The sequence below is a fragment of the Neovison vison genome, chromosome 2, assembly GCF_020171115.1.
Source record: "Neovison vison isolate M4711 chromosome 2, ASM_NN_V1, whole genome shotgun sequence".
NCBI lineage: Eukaryota > Metazoa > Chordata > Mammalia > Carnivora > Mustelidae > Neogale > Neogale vison.
The window spans coordinates 58,504,037-58,527,351 of NC_058092.1; the positions used below are offsets into that span (position 1 = coordinate 58,504,037).

The following is a 23,315-nucleotide window of genomic DNA, read 5'->3' on the forward strand; positions in this document are numbered from 1 at the left end:
TGGGCAGAAGACATGAATGGACATTTTCTCAAAGAAGACATCCAGATGGCCAACAGACAGAGAAAAAGATGCTCAATATCACTCAACATCAGGGAGATACAACTCAAAACTATAATAAGATGTCATCTCGGACCTGTCAGAGTGGCTAAAATTAACAACACAAGAAAAAAACAATAGGTATGGGACGCCTGGGTGGCTCAGTTGGTTAAGCGGCTGCCTTCGGCTCAGGTCATGATCCCAGCGTTCTGGGATCGAGTCCCACATCGGGCTCCTTGCTCGGCAGGGAGCCTGCTTCTTCCTCTGCCTCTGCCTGCCTCTCTGCCTGCCTGTGCTCGCTCGCCCTCTCTCCCTCTATCCCTGACAAATAAATAAATAAATAAAATCTTTTAAAAAAAAAAAAACAATAGGTATTGGCAAGGACATGGAGAAAAAGGAACATTCTTGCACTTTCGGTGAGAATGCAAATTGGTGCAGCCGCTCTGGAAACTGTATGGAGTTTCCTCAGACAGTTAAAAATAGAATTACCCTATGATCCAGTAATTGAACCACTAGGTATTTACCCAAAGGAAACAAAAACACTGATTTGAAGGAGTATATGCTCCCTGAAGGAGTACATGCGCCAAATTATGGAAAGACCCCAAACACCCACTGGGCAATAAATGGATAAAGTAGAGGTGTGCTACACACACACAGACACACACACATAGGAATATTATTCAGTCATCAGAAAGAATGAAATCTTGCCATTTTGCAATGATGTAGATGGAGCTAGAGCATATTATGCTCAGTGAAATAAGTCAGAGAAAGACAAGTACCATATGACTTCACTCATGTGGAATTTAAGAAGGAAACAGATGAACTTGGGGGGTGGGGTGCGACAGTGAGGCAAAGCAGGTAATAGACTCTAAACTACAGAGAACAAACTGATGGTTACTGGAAGGGAAGTGGGCAATGGGATGGTTTAAATGGTGGTGGGTATTAAGGAAGACACTTGCAATGAGTACTGGGTATTGTATGTAAGTGATCAATCACTAAATTCTACAACTAAAGCTAATATTACACTGTATGTTAACTAACTGGAATTTTTAAAAAAGAAGAAGGAGGTTAACAAGGAAAAAGGATGACAGCCCAGCTAAAAAGAATATTTTTAAATAAATAAAATGGATTCTCCAAGAAACCTAGGATCACGGGGTTTTATGTGAGTAGGTATAGATGTGTGTACATATAACAAAGTTAGGGCAACATAAACGTGGATAGGTATCTACAGACTTACAGAACTATTTCATGATAAACTTCTGCATGAAAAAAAAATATATCGCAAAGTACTGTGTATGGTGATTCAACTTCAGTAAAAACAAACTAAGCCCCTATGTTATATAAGTAAGGAGAAAGGGGTACAAGGATACCACTAGGCTATTAATGTTAATTACATCAGGGAAAAAAAGTAGAAGAGATGATACTTTTCTATATCTTTGTGCTGTTTTATTTCTATTGTTTTGGTATGTATATATTAATAGCCTAAAATCATTTAAAATTTTTAATTTAAAATTATTAAAAAGATGGACAATTTAAAGCAATATTCCAGTTATATAAACTAAGGCATAAGATTGGTATGACTTATATATATGCTAGACACGTCAGCTATGTTTTCTAATATGCCATAAAGCCTGAATGGCTACCCATCACAATTCAACCAATGTAGAAATGAGTAACTTAAAAAGGTCAGATAATCATAAATATTCCAGTCACCTATGACATATTCTGATACATTAAAAAAAGAAAAGGCAGGATCAATCAAATCCCTTGCCCAGTAATTTTAACAATGAATAATAAAAAAATAAGATAGTTAACAACAAGGCACTAAGGCTTAAAAAAATGTATAAATGGGGCACAAAGAAGTTAGGACCTGAGGAAACTGAATAAAATGAAGTTATGAAGAACAGAAATCACATACAAAGAAGCAAGAGCTATAAAGATAATAAAATATAAAGAGAGAGAATAGGATAAATAGGACAATGCAAAGAAAGAAGAACATCCAGAGAAAGACTCTAATGAGAGTAAGAAATCATATTAACTCTAGAGTTATCTTAGGGGAAAAAAGTTAAAAACTGCAGATCCAGAAGAATGAATTAAAAGGTGCAGCATTGTGCTCGCTTCGGCAGCACAAATACTAAAAGGTGCAGCAACTGGTTTGATGAACCTTTCTTTGATGTCCAACCAAAAGGGTAAGAAATAAAGAAATAAAGATTACTCTTCTATTTCATCTTCTAAAGATTCCTGAAATCTTCTTTAGGTATAATGCTCTTTCCACTTCAACTCAAATCCATAATTCAACAACTTCCCAGACTAGGCCAACATGGTCAACAGACCCAGAAATTCAGGAAAAAAATCAGACTTTAATGTTGAAAAAATAGGTAATACTGCAAAAGTCGTAGGATATCCCTCTTTAAGTCAATCAACAAATACTATTTGTCCTTTTACTGTGTTTACAAACAAGCATACAAATAGCAAGTTTTTCTTCAACAATGATATCAGTAAAGGTATAGCATATTTATCTCTAAGGAAGAAGATAAAAGAGAATGGATTGCCATAGACTGAAGAGTGGTACATGCAAAATTAATTTATAGAATTAATAAGGTAGATGTTTTATCTTCCACTGCACATTTCAGTATTGCTCCTGTTTAAGTAAATCTCAAAAATATTAAAGGCCATAAAGAAAAACAAAAAAGTATATGCAACTAAAGAAAATGTAAATGGATCAGCATATTATCTATAGTACCTACTCTAGATGAAAAGGACTCAGAAAAAGTCAATATTATTTTCAGATCCTGAGTCATCTAACCAAGTGTTCTGCAAAAATACATTCCACAGAATTCTAGTCTCTCAAGATACATGAGGGGAAAAAAAATCAAATAACTTTGGGGAACAATGACTATATATCCACCACCTGTCCCAACTTAGAAGGTCACAATGCATATTAGCATATTAAAGTTCTAAGAAAGTCCACAATAAAAAAACTGCTTAATACATATTAACCCACTATTTTCCAAATTGATTTGACCTGAAATTACTATTTTCCTCTAAATATTTATCAGTATGCCATAAAACTAATGTTCTATGAAATATGATTTAGACAGGCTAAAGTAAACCTATGATAAAACATAACAATGCCATTTCTTTTTTTTTTAAGTTTTTATTTATTTATTTGACAGAGATCACAAGTAGGCAGAGAGGCAGGCAGAGAGAGAGAGGGGGAAGCAGGCTTCCTGCTGAGCAGAAAGCCCGATGCGGGGCTCGATCCCAGGACCCTGAAATCATGACCCAAGCCGAAAGCAGAGGCTTAACTCACTAAGCCACCCAGGCGCCCCAACAATGCCATTTCTGTTTTTCTTTCAATACTCTATTATAAAAAATTTCAAATATAAAGAAAAATAGAAAGATGATCACAATAAACACTCAAATACTCCATACTGAGGTTCAACAGTTGTTAACATTTTATCACATTTGCTTTGTCTTCCTCTTAGCGTTATATATAATAAATGTAATTTACACATATATAAAAAACAGCAGACACACCATAGGAGATAGACATATAGTAGGTAAGCAGGTACATAGAGAGACATGTGGCAGGGGCGAGAAGCCTGATTCCTCATATAGTCCTGGTCATTTCTCTTCCTGAGATATAATCAGTCCTCATTTCTTGAGTTTCTATAATATGTAGCCACTTAATACATCTCTGTTTACTTAGAAGTTACTCAGTGAGTGTTCCTTGCAAGAAGGTATAAAAAAAAAGTATAACTAAATTTAAAAAAGAACTAAAAAAAATTTGAGTCACCATAGAATTAAAATCAAAATTAAATCAGTCTGTAGATCACATGCTTAAGCATATAAACTTAAAAACCAAACTAATGGGAAAAAAAAAAAAAACTAACGAAAGAATCTTGTTTCTCAACAAAGCAAGTTCTGGTTACACTCCTGGAATCTGCCTACATTCAGATCAAATATTTACACCAAATGTACTATACCATGTAACAATAACAGATGTTCCAGAATGATACTTCTAGATCAACAGAAAGAAAAGTGTTAACAAAACTTCAATACCCTTTTTAAAAATTTAAGACTATATGTTTTTAAAAACTTTTATCAAACACCTCTAAAATTTAAAAATCCAGCATCAAAATGTTGCCAATCCACTACCTAAAATCCTCACTTTCCAGGATCACTGGGAAGATTTTATTACTTCTAGGGATAGCCATAAAAAGTAAATCTTTTAGGGGCACCTGGGTGGTTCAGTAAGTTAGCCATCTGCCTTATGCTCGGGTCATGATCTCAGGATCCTGGGATCAGGCTTGCATCTGGGCTCCCGGCTCAGTGGGTCTACTTCTCCCTCTCCCTTTGCCTCTGCCCCCTCACCACTCATGCTCTCCCTCTCTCCCTCTCTCTCAAATAAATAAATAAAATCTTTTCTTTTTAAGTAAATCTTCTAAATCATCTGTCGATGAAGGTTTTTTTAAATTAAAGAATATACAAGTTCTTACTATCATCTTATATAAAAAGGTTAGTCTTCTGAGTTTAGATATATAAAACAATCCTTATTAAAAATCTTATAAACTCTGAATATTAAAAGGATTACAATAGTTAATAAATCTTAATAGTTGGAAATTATAAATACTTACTTGATGAAATAATAAAATAAGAAAAAAACATAGTTTCAAAAAGCATAAAATTAGTACAGGATTTCCATTAACTCTTAAGTTAAACTACGGAAAATGAGAAAATATTAATTTTAATATACTGAATCCTAACTCAATTAGCCAATAAAATAATCAGGTAGATTTTGGAAAACTCAAAAAACAAAATTTAAAAATTTTAACTAAATCTGAAATTATATGAGTGAAGTTAAACATAAGAAAGGAAATATTTACTAACCTTTATTTCCTAACATCACAGCAAGATGTAAAGGAGTGTTTCCTAAAATTAAAGAAAAATTATATTAGTATAAAAACATTGGAAGTTTTATTTAAAGGTGGTTTTATTTCCTTCAGAAATTTCACTGACAGATTTGAAACAAAAATAATGTGACTGCAAAATGATCTTCCTTATAGGCAAATTCAAAGAAAGAGGACATGCCATGTCATGGTTTCTAAACACAACGTATTCTATTCCTCGCCCTTCAACGCTCACCGAAAAAGGATACTCAGTTTGCTTTTGAGGTTTCTTCTCCCAATAGATTTCACAGACTCCTTTGTTTCTAATTTCCTTATCATATCATTCTTTGTTCATTCAGCAATTTAAATACCTACTATATACTCATCTTTAGGGACAGATACCAAAAAAGACCTAATCCCAGTCCTCAATTTGTTCAGAAGTCTTATATGAAAATAAATAATTGCTATTCTTATTTATCAGAAGAGAGTATAGCATGATAATGGAACACAAAATATAGCTCCTAATTTTGCCTGTACAAATACAATTAACTATTGAAAAGGGATAGATTGGAATGAGTCTTGAAAAATGGGTTAGAAATTTATAGGCAAACAAAGCAACAATGACTAGTATTCCATGTTAAAAACAATACCCCCAAATTAAATTCAAATGCAAGAATAGTTTATATTTAGGAAGCAAACAGATTTTTATTTTATACTAGTGGCAGTAAAGAGAATAGTAAATAATGAAATTGGAAAGATGAGCAAAAGATAATGATGATTAGAGGCTATGCTATGAAGTTTGGACTATAGCCTATTAGTTGCTATATAATGATTAATTTAATTTCAAAGACATCCTAAGCCACCTCAGTAGCCTAAAAACATCTTGATTATAAAAGAAAGCAAACCTACAGTAATTTTTTTTAAATAACAAGATAATTTTTTTAAAGGTTTTATTTATTTGACACAGAGATAGAGAGTACAAGTAAGCGAAGCAGCAGGCAGAAAAGGGAGAAGCAGGCTCTCTGCTGAGCAGAGAGCCCAATGTGGGGCTCGATCCCAGGACCCGGGATCATGACCTGAGCCAAAGGCAGAGGCTTAACCCAATGAGCCACACAGGCGCCCCAAGAATAGTATTTTAAAATAAAGTTACTAAATAAATTTATATATACTAATTTTCAGATATTAGCATTTTTACAGAAGGCACCACATGAACAATTTTTTTCAATAAAAGCTGCACACTTACCAAAAAATCATATACAGGATAAAACAAGATTTGACTATGTTTTTAAAAACCTTATATATTATCTACACCAATCTCTTTGCTTGACAAAACTACCAAAATGGTAAACACACACACACAAAATCTTTTGCTCAATACAAGCACAATGGAATATGAATTGTTGGCTGTAAATACAATTTTTGTGCAAAATTTAGAAGTTTAATAAATTCATTAAACTTATATTTTCTCTGTAAATAATTTCACAAAACAAAAACCTGGGCTACAATCAATTTCTTCATCTTAATATTAGAACAACAAAAACAATAAGAAGATTTGGGGACATAATTCACATTATGATTTTCCAAAATAAAATTTCCCTTAGCTACTAGGCAGTTTTCACACCTCAAAATGAATTCCAGTTGAAACATGCAAACTTTGTTAATAATCATACATTGAAGCATGTCCCCAGAAAAGAGGTTTTGCTCACAATACTACTTAAGTAAACTTCATTAGGAACCAAGATATCGGTATAAGACTATTTTCCAAAAAGACAAACTTCAATTTTCCAAATAGCTCAGACTCTTTAGGGAGCTAGGTATCTTCCTTCAGGCCGTTATCTAGTTCTACAAGTTTGTATTTTTATCTTAAAGAGTCAACAATCATTTAGATTTACTTACCATTTTTGTGCTCTACATTACTTCCTTTAATTCTAACCTTCCATCACAATCATTTTTCGTCTATCCAAAACATATCCTTCATTTAGATTTACTTACCATTTTTGTGCTCTACATTACTTCCTTTAATTCTAACCTTCCATCACAATCATTTTTCGTCTATCCAAAACATATCCTTCAAGATTACCCTTTGTGGAGGTTTGATAAGTGATCTCCCTCAGGTTCTTATTTGTAAATGTGTGTTCAACTTCTAATCTTGAAGAACACTGTACCGAGTATCTAATTACTGACTGGCTGTTATTTTCCCCCTGCACTATATTGGTCTTATGGTCTCCTTTTTTGATGAAAACCTAGCCACAGAACTTTCTACCCCTCCTCTAAAAGTAATGTTGACATTCCTGGCTATATATCATCAGCCATTTCACTTCAATGTGGAGTCCTTTTTTAATTCTGCTTGGGTCAGACTTCTTGAATCTCCAAGTCAGTGTCTTTCAACAGTTCTGTAAAACTCTCAGCAAGTATCTCTCCAAATACTGCCTTAGTTCCATTTCCTCTCTTATCTCTAGGGGTTCAATTATAGTAGAACTTGTCACCTTTTCTGTTTTTTTAAATTTCTTTCCCTTTCCATTTTCATTATAGATATGTTCATCAAATCTATTTCCAAGATCATGAATTCTGTCTTCTTCAGGATCTAAACCTGTTAGTAAGCCTATTTATTTAGCTTTGAATTTCAGCTTGTATTTTCCATTTGAGAATTTCTATTTAGTTCATTTTCAAATACATGATTTCAATTTTTATTGAAAAATAAAATATTCAAACTAAATAAATATTCAAACTTCTCTTATCTCCCAAGAATATAAAAAATACTATTATTTAAATCCTCTAATAATAATTACAAAAAATGAAGCTCTGATGGGTACCCTCCCCCCCAGTTCTCACTCATGTTGTTCAGTTTCAAGTGCTGGTCATCTTTAATTATATACTGGATATAGTATTTAATGAGCTCTCTATATAAAAACTTGGAAGCCTAAGCAACAAATCCTCCAGATACTTCCACTTGCTTTTGGCATGTGGCTGGGGGTACTATACTTCATTAACCCATGGACTGACATTTTTTTCTGGCCCTCACAAATGACTCAAAGCTGTGCTCTAGCCTCCATCAGAACTGATTTACCATTTGGTCATTCGTATTCCTAAGTTAACAGCCCAAACAGCAGTGTTTAAGAGATACCCCACACTTGGTAGGCCCTGACCTCTATCTTTTGTCCTCTTAGCCCAGAGAGGCTATAAAAAGTGCTGCTCAGCCTCTTAACTACTTCTTTTGGCTTTGCAAAAGCTACTGAGGCAAAATAACCTAAAATGTAAGACTCAAATCTTTGGATTTCCATCTTCTGCCAGATCTTGACCCAGTAATTCTCTTCTACCTCATTAGATCTCCAATACCCTTAAGTTGAATATTTTATTCTTATTTGCTTCAAAGGAAGACTAGTCCTAATCATCTAGTCTATTATTACTATAGGCAGAAATTCTACTTCTATTTTACTTGCTAACTTTTCTCCGAATCTGTAATTCTGTGCCTTCCATTCTTTGGTACTGTTAATGCATAAAGATGAGATAATTTTATTAGCACTAATGATTATAACTTCTATCACAATTACTTTCTCAGTGCTTTTAAGTCATTTTTCACTGAAGTTCAATTTTATCAGTAATTAATCCTGCCATTCATATTTTTTTATCATTAACTCAAGAATAAATTTTCCATTTTTTCCCATCTCCTTTAGATGTGTCTCCTAAAAGTCCTTTTCTTCTAACAGATGTTACGGTTACTATTTTTGGAAATTTTTTCCCTACTCCTTCCCCTCAATGACAAACCTTATACACTGAGTACATGAACCAGGGAGAACACATGACTCAAACCTAACCAGTTTGATATCCAACTAGAAAATGTTTCAGGAAATGGCACAACAACCACCTGGGTCAAGGTTCTTTTCCAAAAGTTTTTTCTTTTCTTTCTTTCCTTTTTTCTTTTATTAGAACTCATAGGGAAGACTGTCTTTTACCGCTAGAACTACAGTGCTTTAAGATGAGTATGGGACCAAATATTCTCTACAACATAGTTTAGTGGTTCTCAATCAAGGACAATTTTACACCAAGAGAACAGCTAGCAATGTCTAGCACATTTTTGGTTATAGAAACTGAGGAGTGGGGGTGCTAATGCCAGCTAGAGAGTAGAGGCCAAGGATACTGCTAAATACCTTACAATGCATAGGACAGTTTCCTCCCACAAAGAATTCTCCAGGACAAAACGTGAAGTACAGAGGTTGAAAAGCTGAAATAAATAAAGCCCAGTTGCAAGAGAAAAGGAGGAAGCTCTACCTAACAGCAAAGCTAAGAGATTATTTAAAAAATAAAGCAACAACCAAAAAAAAGTCCTGACCTGCAAGAACTGTAGATACATACATGTCCAATACTAGCTCCTACCCTACCATTTTCAGTTATATGAATCAATAAATACCTTTGGGCATAAGCTAGTTTGCAATGAGTTTCACTTACAATGGCAAGAACATTACTAATGTGATACAGAAAGAGAAAGTCTTATTTATCATAAACAGACTTTGGGAGACTCCTATTTTGTATGTGCTTTTGTTTTTCTTTTCTATTCTTATTTATTTAGAATTTTAAAATGTAACTTATCTTCTGCAGTAACACAGAATATAGACACATATTTTAAATTCTATTTGTAGCAAAATTAATACCTTTTAAAAAAATGTTTTTAAACTTACATTTATCTAACAAAGTAAAGAAATAAACCACACATTTGATTTCCTTTTTCTTTCTTTCTTTCTTTTTTTTTTTTTTTTAAGATTTTATTTGAGGGGCGCCTGGGTGGCTCAGTGGTTAAAGCCTCTGCGTTCAGCTCAGGTCCTGATCCCAGGGTCCTGGAATGGAGCCCAGCATCATCAGGCTCTCTGCTCAGCAGGGAGCCTACTTCCTCCCCTCTCACTGCCTGCTTCTCTGCCTACTTGTGATCTCTGTAAAATGAGTGAATGAAATCTTAAAAAAAAAAAAAAAAAAGATTTTATTTGAGAGAGAAAGAGCACATGAGCAGGGGGGAGGGGTAGAGGGAGAGCAAGAGAAAGAAAATCTCCAGCAGACTCCACTCTGAGCATGGAACCCAATGTGGGGCTCGATCTAATGACCCTGAGATCACGGTTTGAGCTGAAATCATGAGTCAGATGCTTAACCAACTGAGCCACCCAGGCACCCCAATTCCCTTTAACAAAAAAATGAGAAAGTCCACACTTTTATTTCTCATCTCCATTTTTGTTTCATTAATTTAATTAGTAGTTATAAACCTTTTTCTTATCCTTTATAGAATAAGTGCATGTCTTTTAAATTTTGAATCGAAAGTTTTTTTTGGAAATTAACTCTCAAGATTGTAATCATATTTGCTATGATTATTAGACTTCATGTATGGTATATTTAACTGGTTTCAATGTTCATTATCAACCCTTTTCTGATACAACTTCTCTTTTATTGTATTAATCATATAAATTCATCTCTTATGAGCTGGGATACTTCTTTGAATAATACTTTTCAGGAATGACAGCATGGTGGTTACTCTATTTTCTAGAACATTGTTGTCTCCACAAATGAATACCTGCCTAGAAAGAAGTCTACAGTTGGAAGATATTAATAGCAAGCATGTTCTAATGCTTGGAGAGGTCTGAGGCAAATTAATATTCATTTGTTCAACAGCAATCTATGCTCTTTACTTGTATATGTATAGAATTCTACATTAATTTCAAAATTAATTTCAAAATTCTACATTAATTTCTAAATTTCAAAATATCACCAAAATATGAAGGATCTTTTTTCATTGACTCTCCTTGGAACACAGTATGAGCTCTGACTTTGGAGTCTGAACCAATTTTAGATCAAAAATGTTTTCTTCCCTACTTATAGCTTTGAGTACTGCTTCTGATTTATTAATTCTAATTTATTCTCTGGAAATACATACTACTCATAACATGAAATCTATTGTTTATCCCTCATTCTTTAAATTTTTCTCCTTTTCCTCTAATCTTTGTTTTCAAATTGATTTTTTACATCTTTCGCTCAATTTTCTATACTGTCAAGACTATTTAACAATATCTTCAGGATATTTATAATGATACATCTTTTATAATGAATTATTTTTCAAAGACCATCAAATGACTTTTTTTCTGCTCATCCATCCTGAAATGAAGATTTATTCAACTCTAGTATGGGAAAGGACAATCAGCCCCCACTTTCCTCTCAATTTGTTCAAAAAATGAACAGCAGAAACCCCTTCTAAACTCTGAAGCTGAAAGAATAAGCTGATATTTAAGCATTTTCCTCTGAGACTCTATTCTAATACCCTAGAAAAAACAAAGAGAATCAAATAGTTGAGAGAAAGCTGCTGCATGGGAATCAAAGAGAAGGAAAATGGTGCAAGACATACTCCTAAAACTACAAAACAGCACTGAAAGAAATTAAGTAATACCTGAATAAATGGAAAGACATCTGAGTTCATGGATTCAACATTGGTAAGATGACATAATGGTCTATAATTTCAAAATGGTCTCCTTCAAAAAATCCCACCTGGCTTTTTTGAAGACAATAACAAGTTGAGCCTAAAATTCATATAAAAATTCAAAGTACCCAATCTAAATTGAAAAAGAACATCAGAGTGGGAAGATTTACACCACCCAATTTCAAAACTTAGTACAAAACCATTGTAGTCAACACAGTATAGAGACAGATCTTTATAAAGACAGATCTGCCTTGTATAAAGACAGATCTATATATTAATGGATCAATCATTTTACACACAAAAATTAATTCAACATAAACCATGGACCTAAATGTCTGAGCTAAACCTATAAAACTCTTGGGGGGGGAAAAATGAGGAAATCTTTGTGACTTCAGATTAGGTAACAATTTCTCACATACACCAAAAACACAGCACAGAAGCATGAAAGCAAAAATAAACTGACCTTCATCAAAACTAAAATGTGCTGCATTTAAGGAAAGTGAAAAGACAACTCAGAAGGGAAAATATTTTGCAAATTATATGTGTAATAATGTCCAGAATATATAAAGAGCTCTCACAACAAATTAATATTAAAAGTCCCAATTTTAAAATAGGAAAGGATCTGAATAGCTTCTTCTCTAAAAAAGATAAACAAATGGCCAATAAGTACATGAAAAGATGCTCAAAATCATTAGCCATTAGGAAATACAAGTCAAAACCACAATTAGATACCACTTCATATTCACTAGGATAGCTATAATAAAAAAGAACACAAGTGTTGGCAAAGAAGAGAAGGGAAATAACCTCATATAAAGTAAAATACTGTAGCCACTTTGGAAAAGAGTGTGGCAGTTCCTCAAAATGGTAAACACAGAGTTGCCACACAATCCAACAGAAGGTATATACCCAAAAAAATAAAACATGTCCACACAAAAACTTACATACAAATGTTCATAGCAGCATTATTCATAATACCAAAAAGTAGAAACAACCCAAATGTCCATTAATTGGTGAATATATAAATAAAATGTGGTACTTTCATGCAACGGAATATTATTTGGCAATAGAAAGGAATGAAATTTTGATATATGATACAACAGGGATGAACCTTGAAAACAATGTGCTAAGTGAAAGAAGCCAGTCATAAAGACCACATATTGTTTTATCTCACTTACATGAAATGTCTAGAATAATCAGATCTATAGAGAAAGTAGATTAGTGGCTATCTAGGGCTGAGGGAAATGGTGGGAGGGGTTGGAAGTGAAAGGTAAAGGGTACAGGATTTCTGTTTAAATTGTGCTGATGGTTACACAACTTTGAATACACCAAAAGTCATTTAACTGTACAGTTTAAAAGAATCAAATGTATGGTATGTGAATTATATCACAATAAAGTCATTTAAAATAAATAAATGGAAGATAAGTGGGGGATAAGTAAAGTTGCTAGAATTGCAGCAAATATTTATTCATGTTCCTAATGATTTCTTCCTTAAAAAAAGCCTTTGTACTGGACATCTTATTTTGCCTTAATAATCATCACCCAGGTAGCGGCATCTGGGTCTCTCAGTCAGAAGAGCATCTGACTCTTGATCTCAAGGATGTGAGTTCAAGCCCCACACTGGGTACAGAGATTACTAAAAAAATTTTTTTTAATTTTAAAAAATCATCACCCAGGTTAGTCTAGCTGTGTACTAAAAAGGCTTTCTTGCCCACTTGCTTGTTTGGCATGAATTTTTCTATTCAATAAAGTACTAGAAATAGCGTAATTTTTTTCCCTACTGCTATAATCCTAAGGACAGCAATAAACAAAGGTAAAAGGAAGGGGTAGGCTTGCTGCAGGGCACAAACTTGCTCCTGCCATCTGTTCCCCATATATCTTTTAGAGAGAGAGAGAGAGAGAGAGGGTGAAAGGGATGGGGAGGCCAGAGGGAGAGAGAATCCCAAGCAGGCTCCATGCCCAGTACAGAGCCTGATGTGAGGCTTGAACCCATCACCCTGAGATCATGACCCAAGCTGAAACCAAGAGTCTGACACCCAAACACTGAACCACCCAGGCACCCGTCTGTTTCCCATATTAGGCACATTCTCATCCTCCAATTCAGGGATGTGACATAAATAAGGTTTAACAAAATGTAACCACTTGCTGATTGTTTATCCATGGCTGATGGCTGCTTTCATGAAACAGATGGTACAACCTGCAAGCTTAGCCTATACTTACTATCTTGGCCTTTTAAAAAAAAAAAAAAAATTTTATTGAAGTATAATTGACACACAACGTTACATTAGTTTCAGGTGCATAACATAGTGATTCAATAACTCTGTAACTATCTTGCTCTTTTATTGTGTTCATAGACCCATGCTGTAATCAGTAAGGGTTTCATGTCATACTGCATTGCTTCCAGGAGAGAACACCTGTCAGTCAATATAATTTCTATATATAACCACATATTACTGTTATTAAAATCTTCTCTCATAATCTAGTTTACTTGATTCTAGAGTTATTGTTGTGTTTTAATATAAAATTGAAAGAGAAGTTCAAACGTTCTGTTATCTTTCCAAAATTTTACCTGGAGGTAAAACCCATTCACTCTCACTTAATAAATACTTACTGAGCACTCTATGTTCTAGGCATAGTGCTAGATATTAAAGATTCAACCATTAAGAAGCTAGAAATAATTCTTGTTCTCACGGAGCTTATAGTCACAAAAGAGAAAAAAACAAAATGCAACAAAATAGACTGACAGGTATTCAGAAAAATAACAAAAAGCTAAGACCAAAAATAAAATGAAAGACATAACCTAATTCTTCAGGCAGGAAAATCCCTCTGTGAGGTAATTTTTAAAATGAGCTCTCAAAGAGGAAGAGGAACTAAGAAATCAAAGAATGAGAAGAAAGGCATCACAGTCAGAGAACAGAAATAACCTGACAGATTCAAGGAACTGAAAGAAAACAAGTATGACCAGAACATAGAAAAAAAAGAGATTTGTATAAGATTATATCAGAGAATCAGGCAAGGGTCAGATCATGCAGGTCTCCATAATTGTGGTAAGAAATATGAACTTAGGGACACCTGGGTGGCTCAGTTAAGTATCTGTCTTTGGCTCAGGTCATGGTCCCAGGGTCCTGGGAATTCTTGCTCAGCGGGAAGTCTGCTTCTCCCTCTGCCTACAGGCCTCCCTGCTTGTACATACTCTCTCTCTGTCAAATGAATAAAATATTTAAAAAATAAAGAAATATGAACTTACTTTTAAGTGGAGAAAGCATCTAAACAGGGACATGACATTATACAAATTACATTTCAAGATCACCCTTATCACCATATACAGAATGGAATGGAGGGGCACACAGAAATTAGATACAAGTTGGTGCAGTATTCCAGGGAAAAGATAATAAAAACTGGTCTCAAAGCGGTGGTGGAGACCAATCAGTGGAGACAGAAAAGTAGGGTGTTCAAAATAACCTGTTAGTTAGATATGTATGGTTAGGAGAAGGAGGTAAGACAAATGATCCCAATGACTGAGGCTTGAGCAAACAGATAATTAATGATGTGATTTAATAAATGACTAGGTGGCCAGATGGGAGAGAATAAGGTAGAAAATAATAACATTTTAAACAAGCAAATTTTGAAATATCTGAGATTCCCAAGTGGAGATGATTATAAAATCTGGGAACTCCAGGGAGAAGTCCAGATTGAGATAAAAATTTGACATTTAAAAAAAAAAGTCATTTAAAATCAAACATATAAATTTGTTAATACCCATTTTTTCCCTTAATACTAGAAAAAGTAGTAATAGTTACCCTTCTTCATTTCTCTATCTTCCAGGAGAAAAGGAAAAAAGACCATGTTCTAAATGGTCACAATGGTGACAAGAAGAAAACAAGGAACTGATAACATCAGTTGCTGTCAAGAAGGATAACTGAGTGGGTATAGATGAGTGAGAGTAAACTTTTTTTTAAAGGGGGACTAGAACTCAGGATCCTAAGATAAGATCTGAGGTAAGATCAACAGTTGGAAGCTTAACCAATGAGCCACCCAGGAGCACCAGGAAGAAAACTATTTTTATAATGTATTGTTTATGTCTTTTTATAATTTTGTAGCATTTGAATGTAGTAACTTTTGAAAAAATTACACAAATTAAGGAGAATCCACCAAAGTCTAGATAGAGTACCTAGGTAAACTAGGTATAAAGTGGGCCTTTATATACCTAAATTATTACTGTTTTCTTAAACCATCAAGGAATATATAGATGAAAGGGTGGGGTGCCTGGGTGGTTCAGTCAGTTAAGGGTCTGCCTCTTGATTTCAGCTCATGTCATTATCTCAGGGTTGGGAGATTGAGCCCCAAGTCAGGCTCTGTGCTCAGTGTGGAGTCTGCTTTAGATTCTCTCTCTCTCCCTCTCCCTCTGTCCCTACCCCCTTCTAAAAACTAAAATTTGGAAAGAAAAAAAGGGGGGGGGAGTAAAATCATCAGTACCCACTGAAGTAACAAACTAAAATTACTGTAACACGTCAAAATTAATCTCATTTTCAAAAGATTTATGAACTAGAAATGACTTTGTATTCAATCATCCAATCCCTCTCACATTACAGGTAAATACAGAATCAGAAATACACATATAATTAAGGATACCGAATATCATGCTTTGATTTCAATATTTTAAATGCAAATCATCATTTTCTTCATCCTCATCATCTTCCTCCTCTAGCCAACACTGGAGTTACTTCACTAGCCAAATATACCATGAAACTAAGGGCTCAAATGTCCCAGTTAAACCTCAGCGTTCTAAAACCTCAACCTGCTGCCTCAGCTAACTTGTTACATAAAGGATACTAAAAACTTAAAATAACCTTCTGCCAACTTTCCACAATGTAGCTGTTAAATCTGAAATCAGATGCCTTGGTTCTAATTTGGTAAATAAACTGAATTCTGTTCTGCCAAATGAATAAAAAACATTCCAGTAACATTAAGACCACTGCAGTGCTAAAGTGTGCAAATTGCCAAACAAAAGGCTAGCCATTAAAAGGGCATCCATTATATGTGCCCAGCACTGTGCTATATACTTTATAAACCTTATCTTAGCCCAATACCCTGTGAGACAAATATTACTCCTACTTCACGGGTAAGAAAAATAAAGCTAACACTAGTTAGGTAATTTCCTAAAACTATATATCTAGAAATGTGTGAGTCATGACTCTAAAATCTATATGCTTTTTACCAGACCAATTGTTTTCAAACATTTTGGTCTCAAGACCCGTTTTATACTCTTAATAATTATTAAACAACTTTTATATGGATTATTTATATGGACAAATCTATTGATATTTATATTAGTAATTAAAATTAAATGTTATAAAACTTTAACTTTACATTTACAATCACTCCATTACATATCAATATAAATTTTTTATGAAAAAATAATTGTTTTCTAAAATGAAAATAAATGACGAGTATGCTATTTTAAACTCTTAAAAAATTAAAATAAATTGCTTTAATGTCTGACTTAATAGCCAGATTTTTATAATTATTTCTGCACTAAATTGTGTGAATTTTGCTTTGGTTTGAAGTATATGAAGAAAATCTAGATACAGAAGAGACGCAGTTGAAAAAAAGAAGAGTGGGGTGCCTGGGTGGCTCAGTGGGTTAAAGCCTCTGCCTTCAGTTCAGGTCCTAGTTCCAGAGTCCTGGGATCAAGCCCTGCATCTGGCTCTCTGCTCAGCAGGAAGCCTGCTCCCCCCGCCCCCCAAACCCCTCTCTGTCTGCCTCTGCCTACTTGTGAACTCTGTCTGTCAAATAAATAGATAAAATCTTTAAAAAAAAGAAAAAAAGAAAGAAAGAAAGAAAGAAGAGTATTTCAATAGACTTCTTAAATAATTATATTCTTTGCTACTACACCAGAACTCAGTAAGTGGTGATTTCTTTTTTCTTTTTTTTTTTAAGATTTTATTTATTTATTTGACAGACAGATCACAAGTAGGCAGAGAGGCAGGCAGAGGGGTTGGGGGTTGCGGGGGGGGGGGGGGCAGGCTCCCCGCTGAGCAGAAAGCCCGACGTGGGGCTCGATCCCAGGACCCTCAGATCATGACCCAAGCCAAAGGCAGAGGCTTTAACCCACTGAGCCATCCAGGCACCCCAGAAAGTGGTGATTTCTTAAAGATTAGCAGCAATGTGAAATCTAAAACCCTATCAATAAACTTTTTCTACTGAGTTACACTGAAATGCACTGGTTTCTCTTGAACTTTAAATGGATCTTTTACTGATGCATGATTTTGAAATACCACATACTGATCATTTGAAAAATATAAGCTGACTGAGTTATACCGATCTTCCAAATGTCAGCCCATTTCACTATACCAAAAAAACAAAAAAACAAAAACCACACATTTGGTAATATCACCAATCTGACCAGAGAAGTCTTTAAATATTGGGAAGCTGTCAACCTTAGGGAGAGAAGCTGTCAACATTAGTGTGACAAAGACAAATTTCCCAAATGTTAATTTTTGATTCAAAGCTTGAATTTTTTAATTGGTAATAAATACTACCAATTATTTTCTGTGAAGTCACAGGCTTCTTCATTCTTTTTCCAGAAAATTCCTGCCAAGTATCCAAATTGGAATAACCATAGTTTGCCTGTAAGCTGTTCTTTCAAGTAAAAATGGTGTTCCATGACAAAAGCTGCTACTGTGGCTTACAACTCAAACAACTATACAAATGTTTTCCCTTGTTTCCCTTTAGTAGGCAAAAGAAGATCATGCAAAATCTACATTATGTCATAAAGAATATCAAAAAGGTAAGTAATTGAGATTAAGACTTAATAAAATTAATCATTTCTACAATTTCATCAAAGACATTATGTGAAACTGGCTTTTTCCTTTTACTACAAGTATGTGGCAGTAAATAAGCAAGTAATGCTAGTCATTTGGGAGACTCGTACTCAGGTTGCAACAATTTTACTCACACTGCTTTTGTACCACCAGCAAAAATGTCAGCATAGTGAAAAAGGCAAGCAATGACTTTATATTATTACAAAAATAGTTTTGATTTCACCTACCCCTTAACTAGGGAGAAAACAGGACATTCTAAGTACTAGAACCAACATAGCTCCAGCTTCTACAGACACCTTCAAGTCCCATCCAAGTGGTAAAAAAGGAGAATTTTTGTATTTTCTCTCATAAACAGTATGATACTATTAAAACGCACATAAACACATATTATATCCATCATAAACTCCTAACCAGCTCTACCTTCTCATTATTTTCAAAGCTACCCCCACTTTTACAGCATGTTAAACTGACATCTGCCCATCCAAGTTTCTGCTTCATACAGCAGCCAGATTGAGTCTTCTAAAATCAGATCGTATTACTCCTCTGCTCAAAATCCTCGCTTTCTATTTTCCTCAGAGTAAAAGCCAAAATCATTAAAAATGGTCTACAAAAGTTCCACATGCTTATACCCACAGCTACCTCTCAAATCTCCTATCTCCTACCACTCTTCCCCTTGAACCAGTCAAACTTGACCTTCCCTCTGACCCTTGAACATGGTACATTTACATTTGTTATTCCCTGTCTGAAACTCTGTTCTGCCAGGTATCTGCTCCTTAATTTTCTTTAGGTAACTAGACTTCTCCTATTCCTGATGTCTTCCCTGACCCTGACCTCACTGAAATACTTAGCACTTCCCCTCCCCTGTACACCCAGCACTCTCTCTCTCCTTACCCTGCTTTATTTCACTCCAAGATATTTATCATTATCAGTCATATCAAATACTTATTAGCTTATTATTTATCTTCCCCCAGTAGAATGTAAGCTCCATGAGAGCAGGGACTTCGGCCACTTTGTTCACTGCTATAATCCCAGCACCTAAAACACTGTCACATATTAGGAGTTCAGTAAGTATATGTTAAATGAAGGAATGGATGAAAAAAGAAAAGAAAAAAATATATAAAGAACCATTAGACTAGTGTTAAAATCTGTTTTTACTCTCCAAAAAGCATTCCATCCCCGAACAAGGCAGGTCTCCACATGATTCTTTATGAAAGTCAACCAAAGGATATATACGCTTAAGAGGATATTCAACACAGCATAGGTGGTTTTATAGAATTCAGTACAGTGCTGAGTAAGAGAACACATGTGTTAACATGCCTGATAAATATCTACAGCCAAGAATCCAAATATACTAAACCAAGTTATACCAGCAGATTAAAGATGACTTGTGAGAGAGTCAAATAAACCTCTTTAGTACTCTGATAGGCAGTATACATTCAAGTACCAGATAAAACTTTACCTGAAGTACTATCTAAACCTCCAGAACAAAAATGTCTTCTGCCGAAAAGCACTTAACACCACAAGTGAGAGTAAATTATTGGTATCAATGGATATTACTATTATATTAGCCTTTGAAAATAGTTTTAAGTGCAGTCTCCCACTTGAGACTATAATGCCCCCACAAGGAAGATATTATTATATCTACCTACTTCAGTGCTTAAGTAAATAGTATAATTTCATAAAAACTAGTTCGTAGAGAAGCATAGTCTCAAAGCTAGATCTAATTCCTAATACAGAGACAGCTTTATAGTTTTGCAGATAATCTCTGGGATTTCAACAAGAGTAACAGGCTCAAAAACAGATGAAGTTCAACTAAGCCACAAAGTTAAACCTCATATATCCTGGTAACAAACACCATTCATAATTTTCAGACAGGAAAAAGACCTTTTCTCTTTTTCCTACCCCATTTTACATGCCTCAGTAGTGCTCTAAAACTGACCTTCCATCTATCCCCCAGTGAAATAAATAGAACGTGAACAGGAACATATTTGTCTGCCCAGCTCCCGGTCAATTTTTAAGGAACTATGCTCATTTTCTAGAACCCAAAGCATCCTATTACACTATACTCTGCATTAGATTTCTATGACTCAAGAATGACATTTACTAGGGAAAGACTGCCTAGAATTCTGTTTTTCCAGGAGTCCTTCAGAATTCTCCTGCCTTATTGAGGCTGCAAAGAACACAACATGATCAATAACTGCTCATTTCTGCTTTCTTTTTTTGCCAAAGTTGAAAGGTCAGAATTACTGCTCCTATTACAGCTCAGTAAAGGAAAGGAGAGATTCCCCAGTGCAGGAAAGAGGATTCCTCCCACCTTCTTAAGAGGTAACTCTGCAGATGTGTTCACATCACAATTCTAAGTGTGAAGTCACATTCTAATACTTACATGATGCCATCAAGAAACATGTCCACTTAACCCAAGTACATGCACACGCTAGGAGATGCACATGGAAGAAGAGGTGAGAGGAAGGTCATATTCACGTTGTCATAGAGATTAACTGAATCAACCCTGATAGATCAATGAAGTGACAGATTTCACTGCCAAACCACCCTCATTCCAAGTGAGGGTGCAGGACACTTTAATGGATTATCTTACACCCCAAAAACTACTTCACTTTTTTTCTGAGACAAACTGAGGTCTACCTTTCAAAAACAAAGTCCAGAAAAGACCACATAACATGAGGGAAAAAATATAAAACTGTTACTGTTCTTTTAAAGATGTACCATTATTTTAACCTTCTTAGCTAAAACTGTTCACCTAAGGCTTAATTCAAGATTTTTTTTGGCCATGCAAACTGTAACTTCATAGTCACTTCTCAAACAGACGTAAGGTGCATTATTTTCTTAAATCACCCATCATAAAGATTTTAGGGTCAAACACAAAGAAGAAAATATCAGAAGGAATTTAAAGATGTATATAGAATAAACCAAAATAAACCTACCACATGGGCACCAAACAGATTATCCTATTGCCTCAACTCTCAAACATACATTTTTAATCATTCTGAAATTAAGATGTTTTAAAATCCCTCTCTGAAGAAATCTACCACCACCAGGCAGAGAGACTACACATATTAACCATTTCATTATCATTCCCTTGAGTTACCAACATTGGCAGCAATATCCTCAATTGAAATTAAACTCACAATTGAAATTTCTAATTACTGTGTGAAATAGCTACACAAATTCTCAGTAAAAATGAAAATTAACTGTATGGAGAAGATGGCTTGTCACGTCCCAGGCAATATCATTAAAGGCAGCAGAAAAGGCCAAATCTGTCAGAATACATCTCACATCACAAATTTCTCACATCTAGGAAAGGATGGTTTAAGCAATTCACGTATCAAGGACTTCTATCACTCTGGTACCTAAAACTTTCTGACAAATGCCCAAAGAATATTTAACTCAAGGGAAAAAAAAAATTTTAAGTTTAACAAAAAGGAAATGCAGTCAAATATCAAGAAAGTGTTCTGTATGCTCCATAAGCATTCTCAATTCTAAAGGTGGTAAAGAAGTAAAACTCATTACCATTATTTATTTTTTAAAAAAGCATATCATCATGATACTTTTACTACTAATGGCAAGAAGTGATTCAGAAAAATTTTTACAATGTGAAAAAGGGCTTAGACTTAAACTTTAAGTCTATACTAAAGAAAAAATATATATTAACTCAAATACACTAAAAATATAAAATTTAACAAATTTGTGTACATTTAATGTATCTTTTCTCCCACCCCAAAAATGCTTTTACTAAATATACAATGAGTCATAATCACTTGGCATATCTGAACACAGTATATTCATGATGTTACACCTATTACCGTATTTAACTTATATTTCAAAGATATGTTTGGATCCAAATACAATATTCCTCAAAATAACTGATGACTCAGAAAAGGGAATTCATACTCAACCAACATTTTACCACAAAAGAAAAAGCTGGATCCTTGCTCTTATTGAAGTCAGTAATTTGTAAATACACATTATATACGCACTCCAAAAAACGTTTATCAAATCAGAGATCACTGGAAACTCAAAGAGCTAATGAATAGAGAGCTAAACAGTGACCAAATTAAGGTTCAATAAGCTTTCCAGCTAGATAGAATAAAGGATCAGAACTAACAAGATAAAATTTAATAAACATAAAGACCTGTTTTAGGCTAAAAAAAAAAAAAAAAACCTGCAAGAAGAGATAGAATGGAGAGACAGCTAATCACTTGAGAAAACGCAGTATTAAAAAATTAACATACTCTTGCACTGTATTATTTAATGTGTGCTTTTTAGTAGTACACATTACTAAACATATATTGCTTAGAGCAATAGGGTCTACTTTTTTGTTTTTACTTGTAGGGTTAGTCTTGAGCACCATCCTCAAAGGGAAGAATTGATAAACTGAGTTTCATTAAAAAGAAGATGAATAGGATTTTCATTTACTTACTTAACATGATTATATAGTATTCACTATTTCAGGGACCATGTAAGGACTTTAAAAACCATGCTGTTAATAGGAATGGACACAGAAGTCAGGAATTTTAACCGAAAGATAAGATGGGATTGGGAGGGAGACAAACCATAAGTGACTCTTAATCTCACAAAACAAACTGAGGGTTGCTGGGGGGAGGGGGGTTGGGAGAAGAGGGGTGGGGTTATGGACATTGGGGAGGGTATGTGCTTTGGTGAGTGCTGTGAAGTGTGTAAACCTGGTGATTCACAGACCTGTACCCCTGGGGATAAAAATATATGTTTATAAAAAATAAAAAATTAAAAAAAAAAAAAAAAAGAATGTGATAGCTGGGATGCCTGGGTGGCTCAGTCGGTTAAGCCGCTGCCTTCGGCTCAGGTCTTGATCCCAGAGTCCTAGGATCGCATCTGGCTTCGGGCTCCTGGCTCAGAGGGGAGCCTGCTTCTCTCTCTGCCTCTACCTGCCACTTTGCCTGCTTGTGCTCTCTCTCTCTGACAAATAAATAAAATCTTTAAAAAAAAAAAAAAAAGAACATGACAACTTTTGTCAGATATCTAAAGGGCTATCATGTGGATGAGGGAGCCCATTTATTTGTGCCATTACAAAAAAAAGAAACAGAACAAAGAAGTGTGAGATTTGGGCTCTACAGAAAA

The 23,315-nt window shown here is 34.6% G+C and overlaps 1 protein-coding gene across 1 annotated transcript in view; it reads right to left on the bottom strand.

Moving 5' to 3' along the window:
* Positions 1 to 23,315, bottom strand: part of ANKRD13C (ankyrin repeat domain 13C) — a 98,128-nt gene that overhangs the window by 70,970 nt on the left and 3,843 nt on the right. Inside the window, exon 2 of the mRNA XM_044238455.1 lies at positions 4,930 to 4,971. Within this exon, the coding sequence (XP_044094390.1) occupies positions 4,930 to 4,971 (42 nt within the window). The remainder of the gene's footprint in view (positions 1 to 4,929; positions 4,972 to 23,315) is intronic.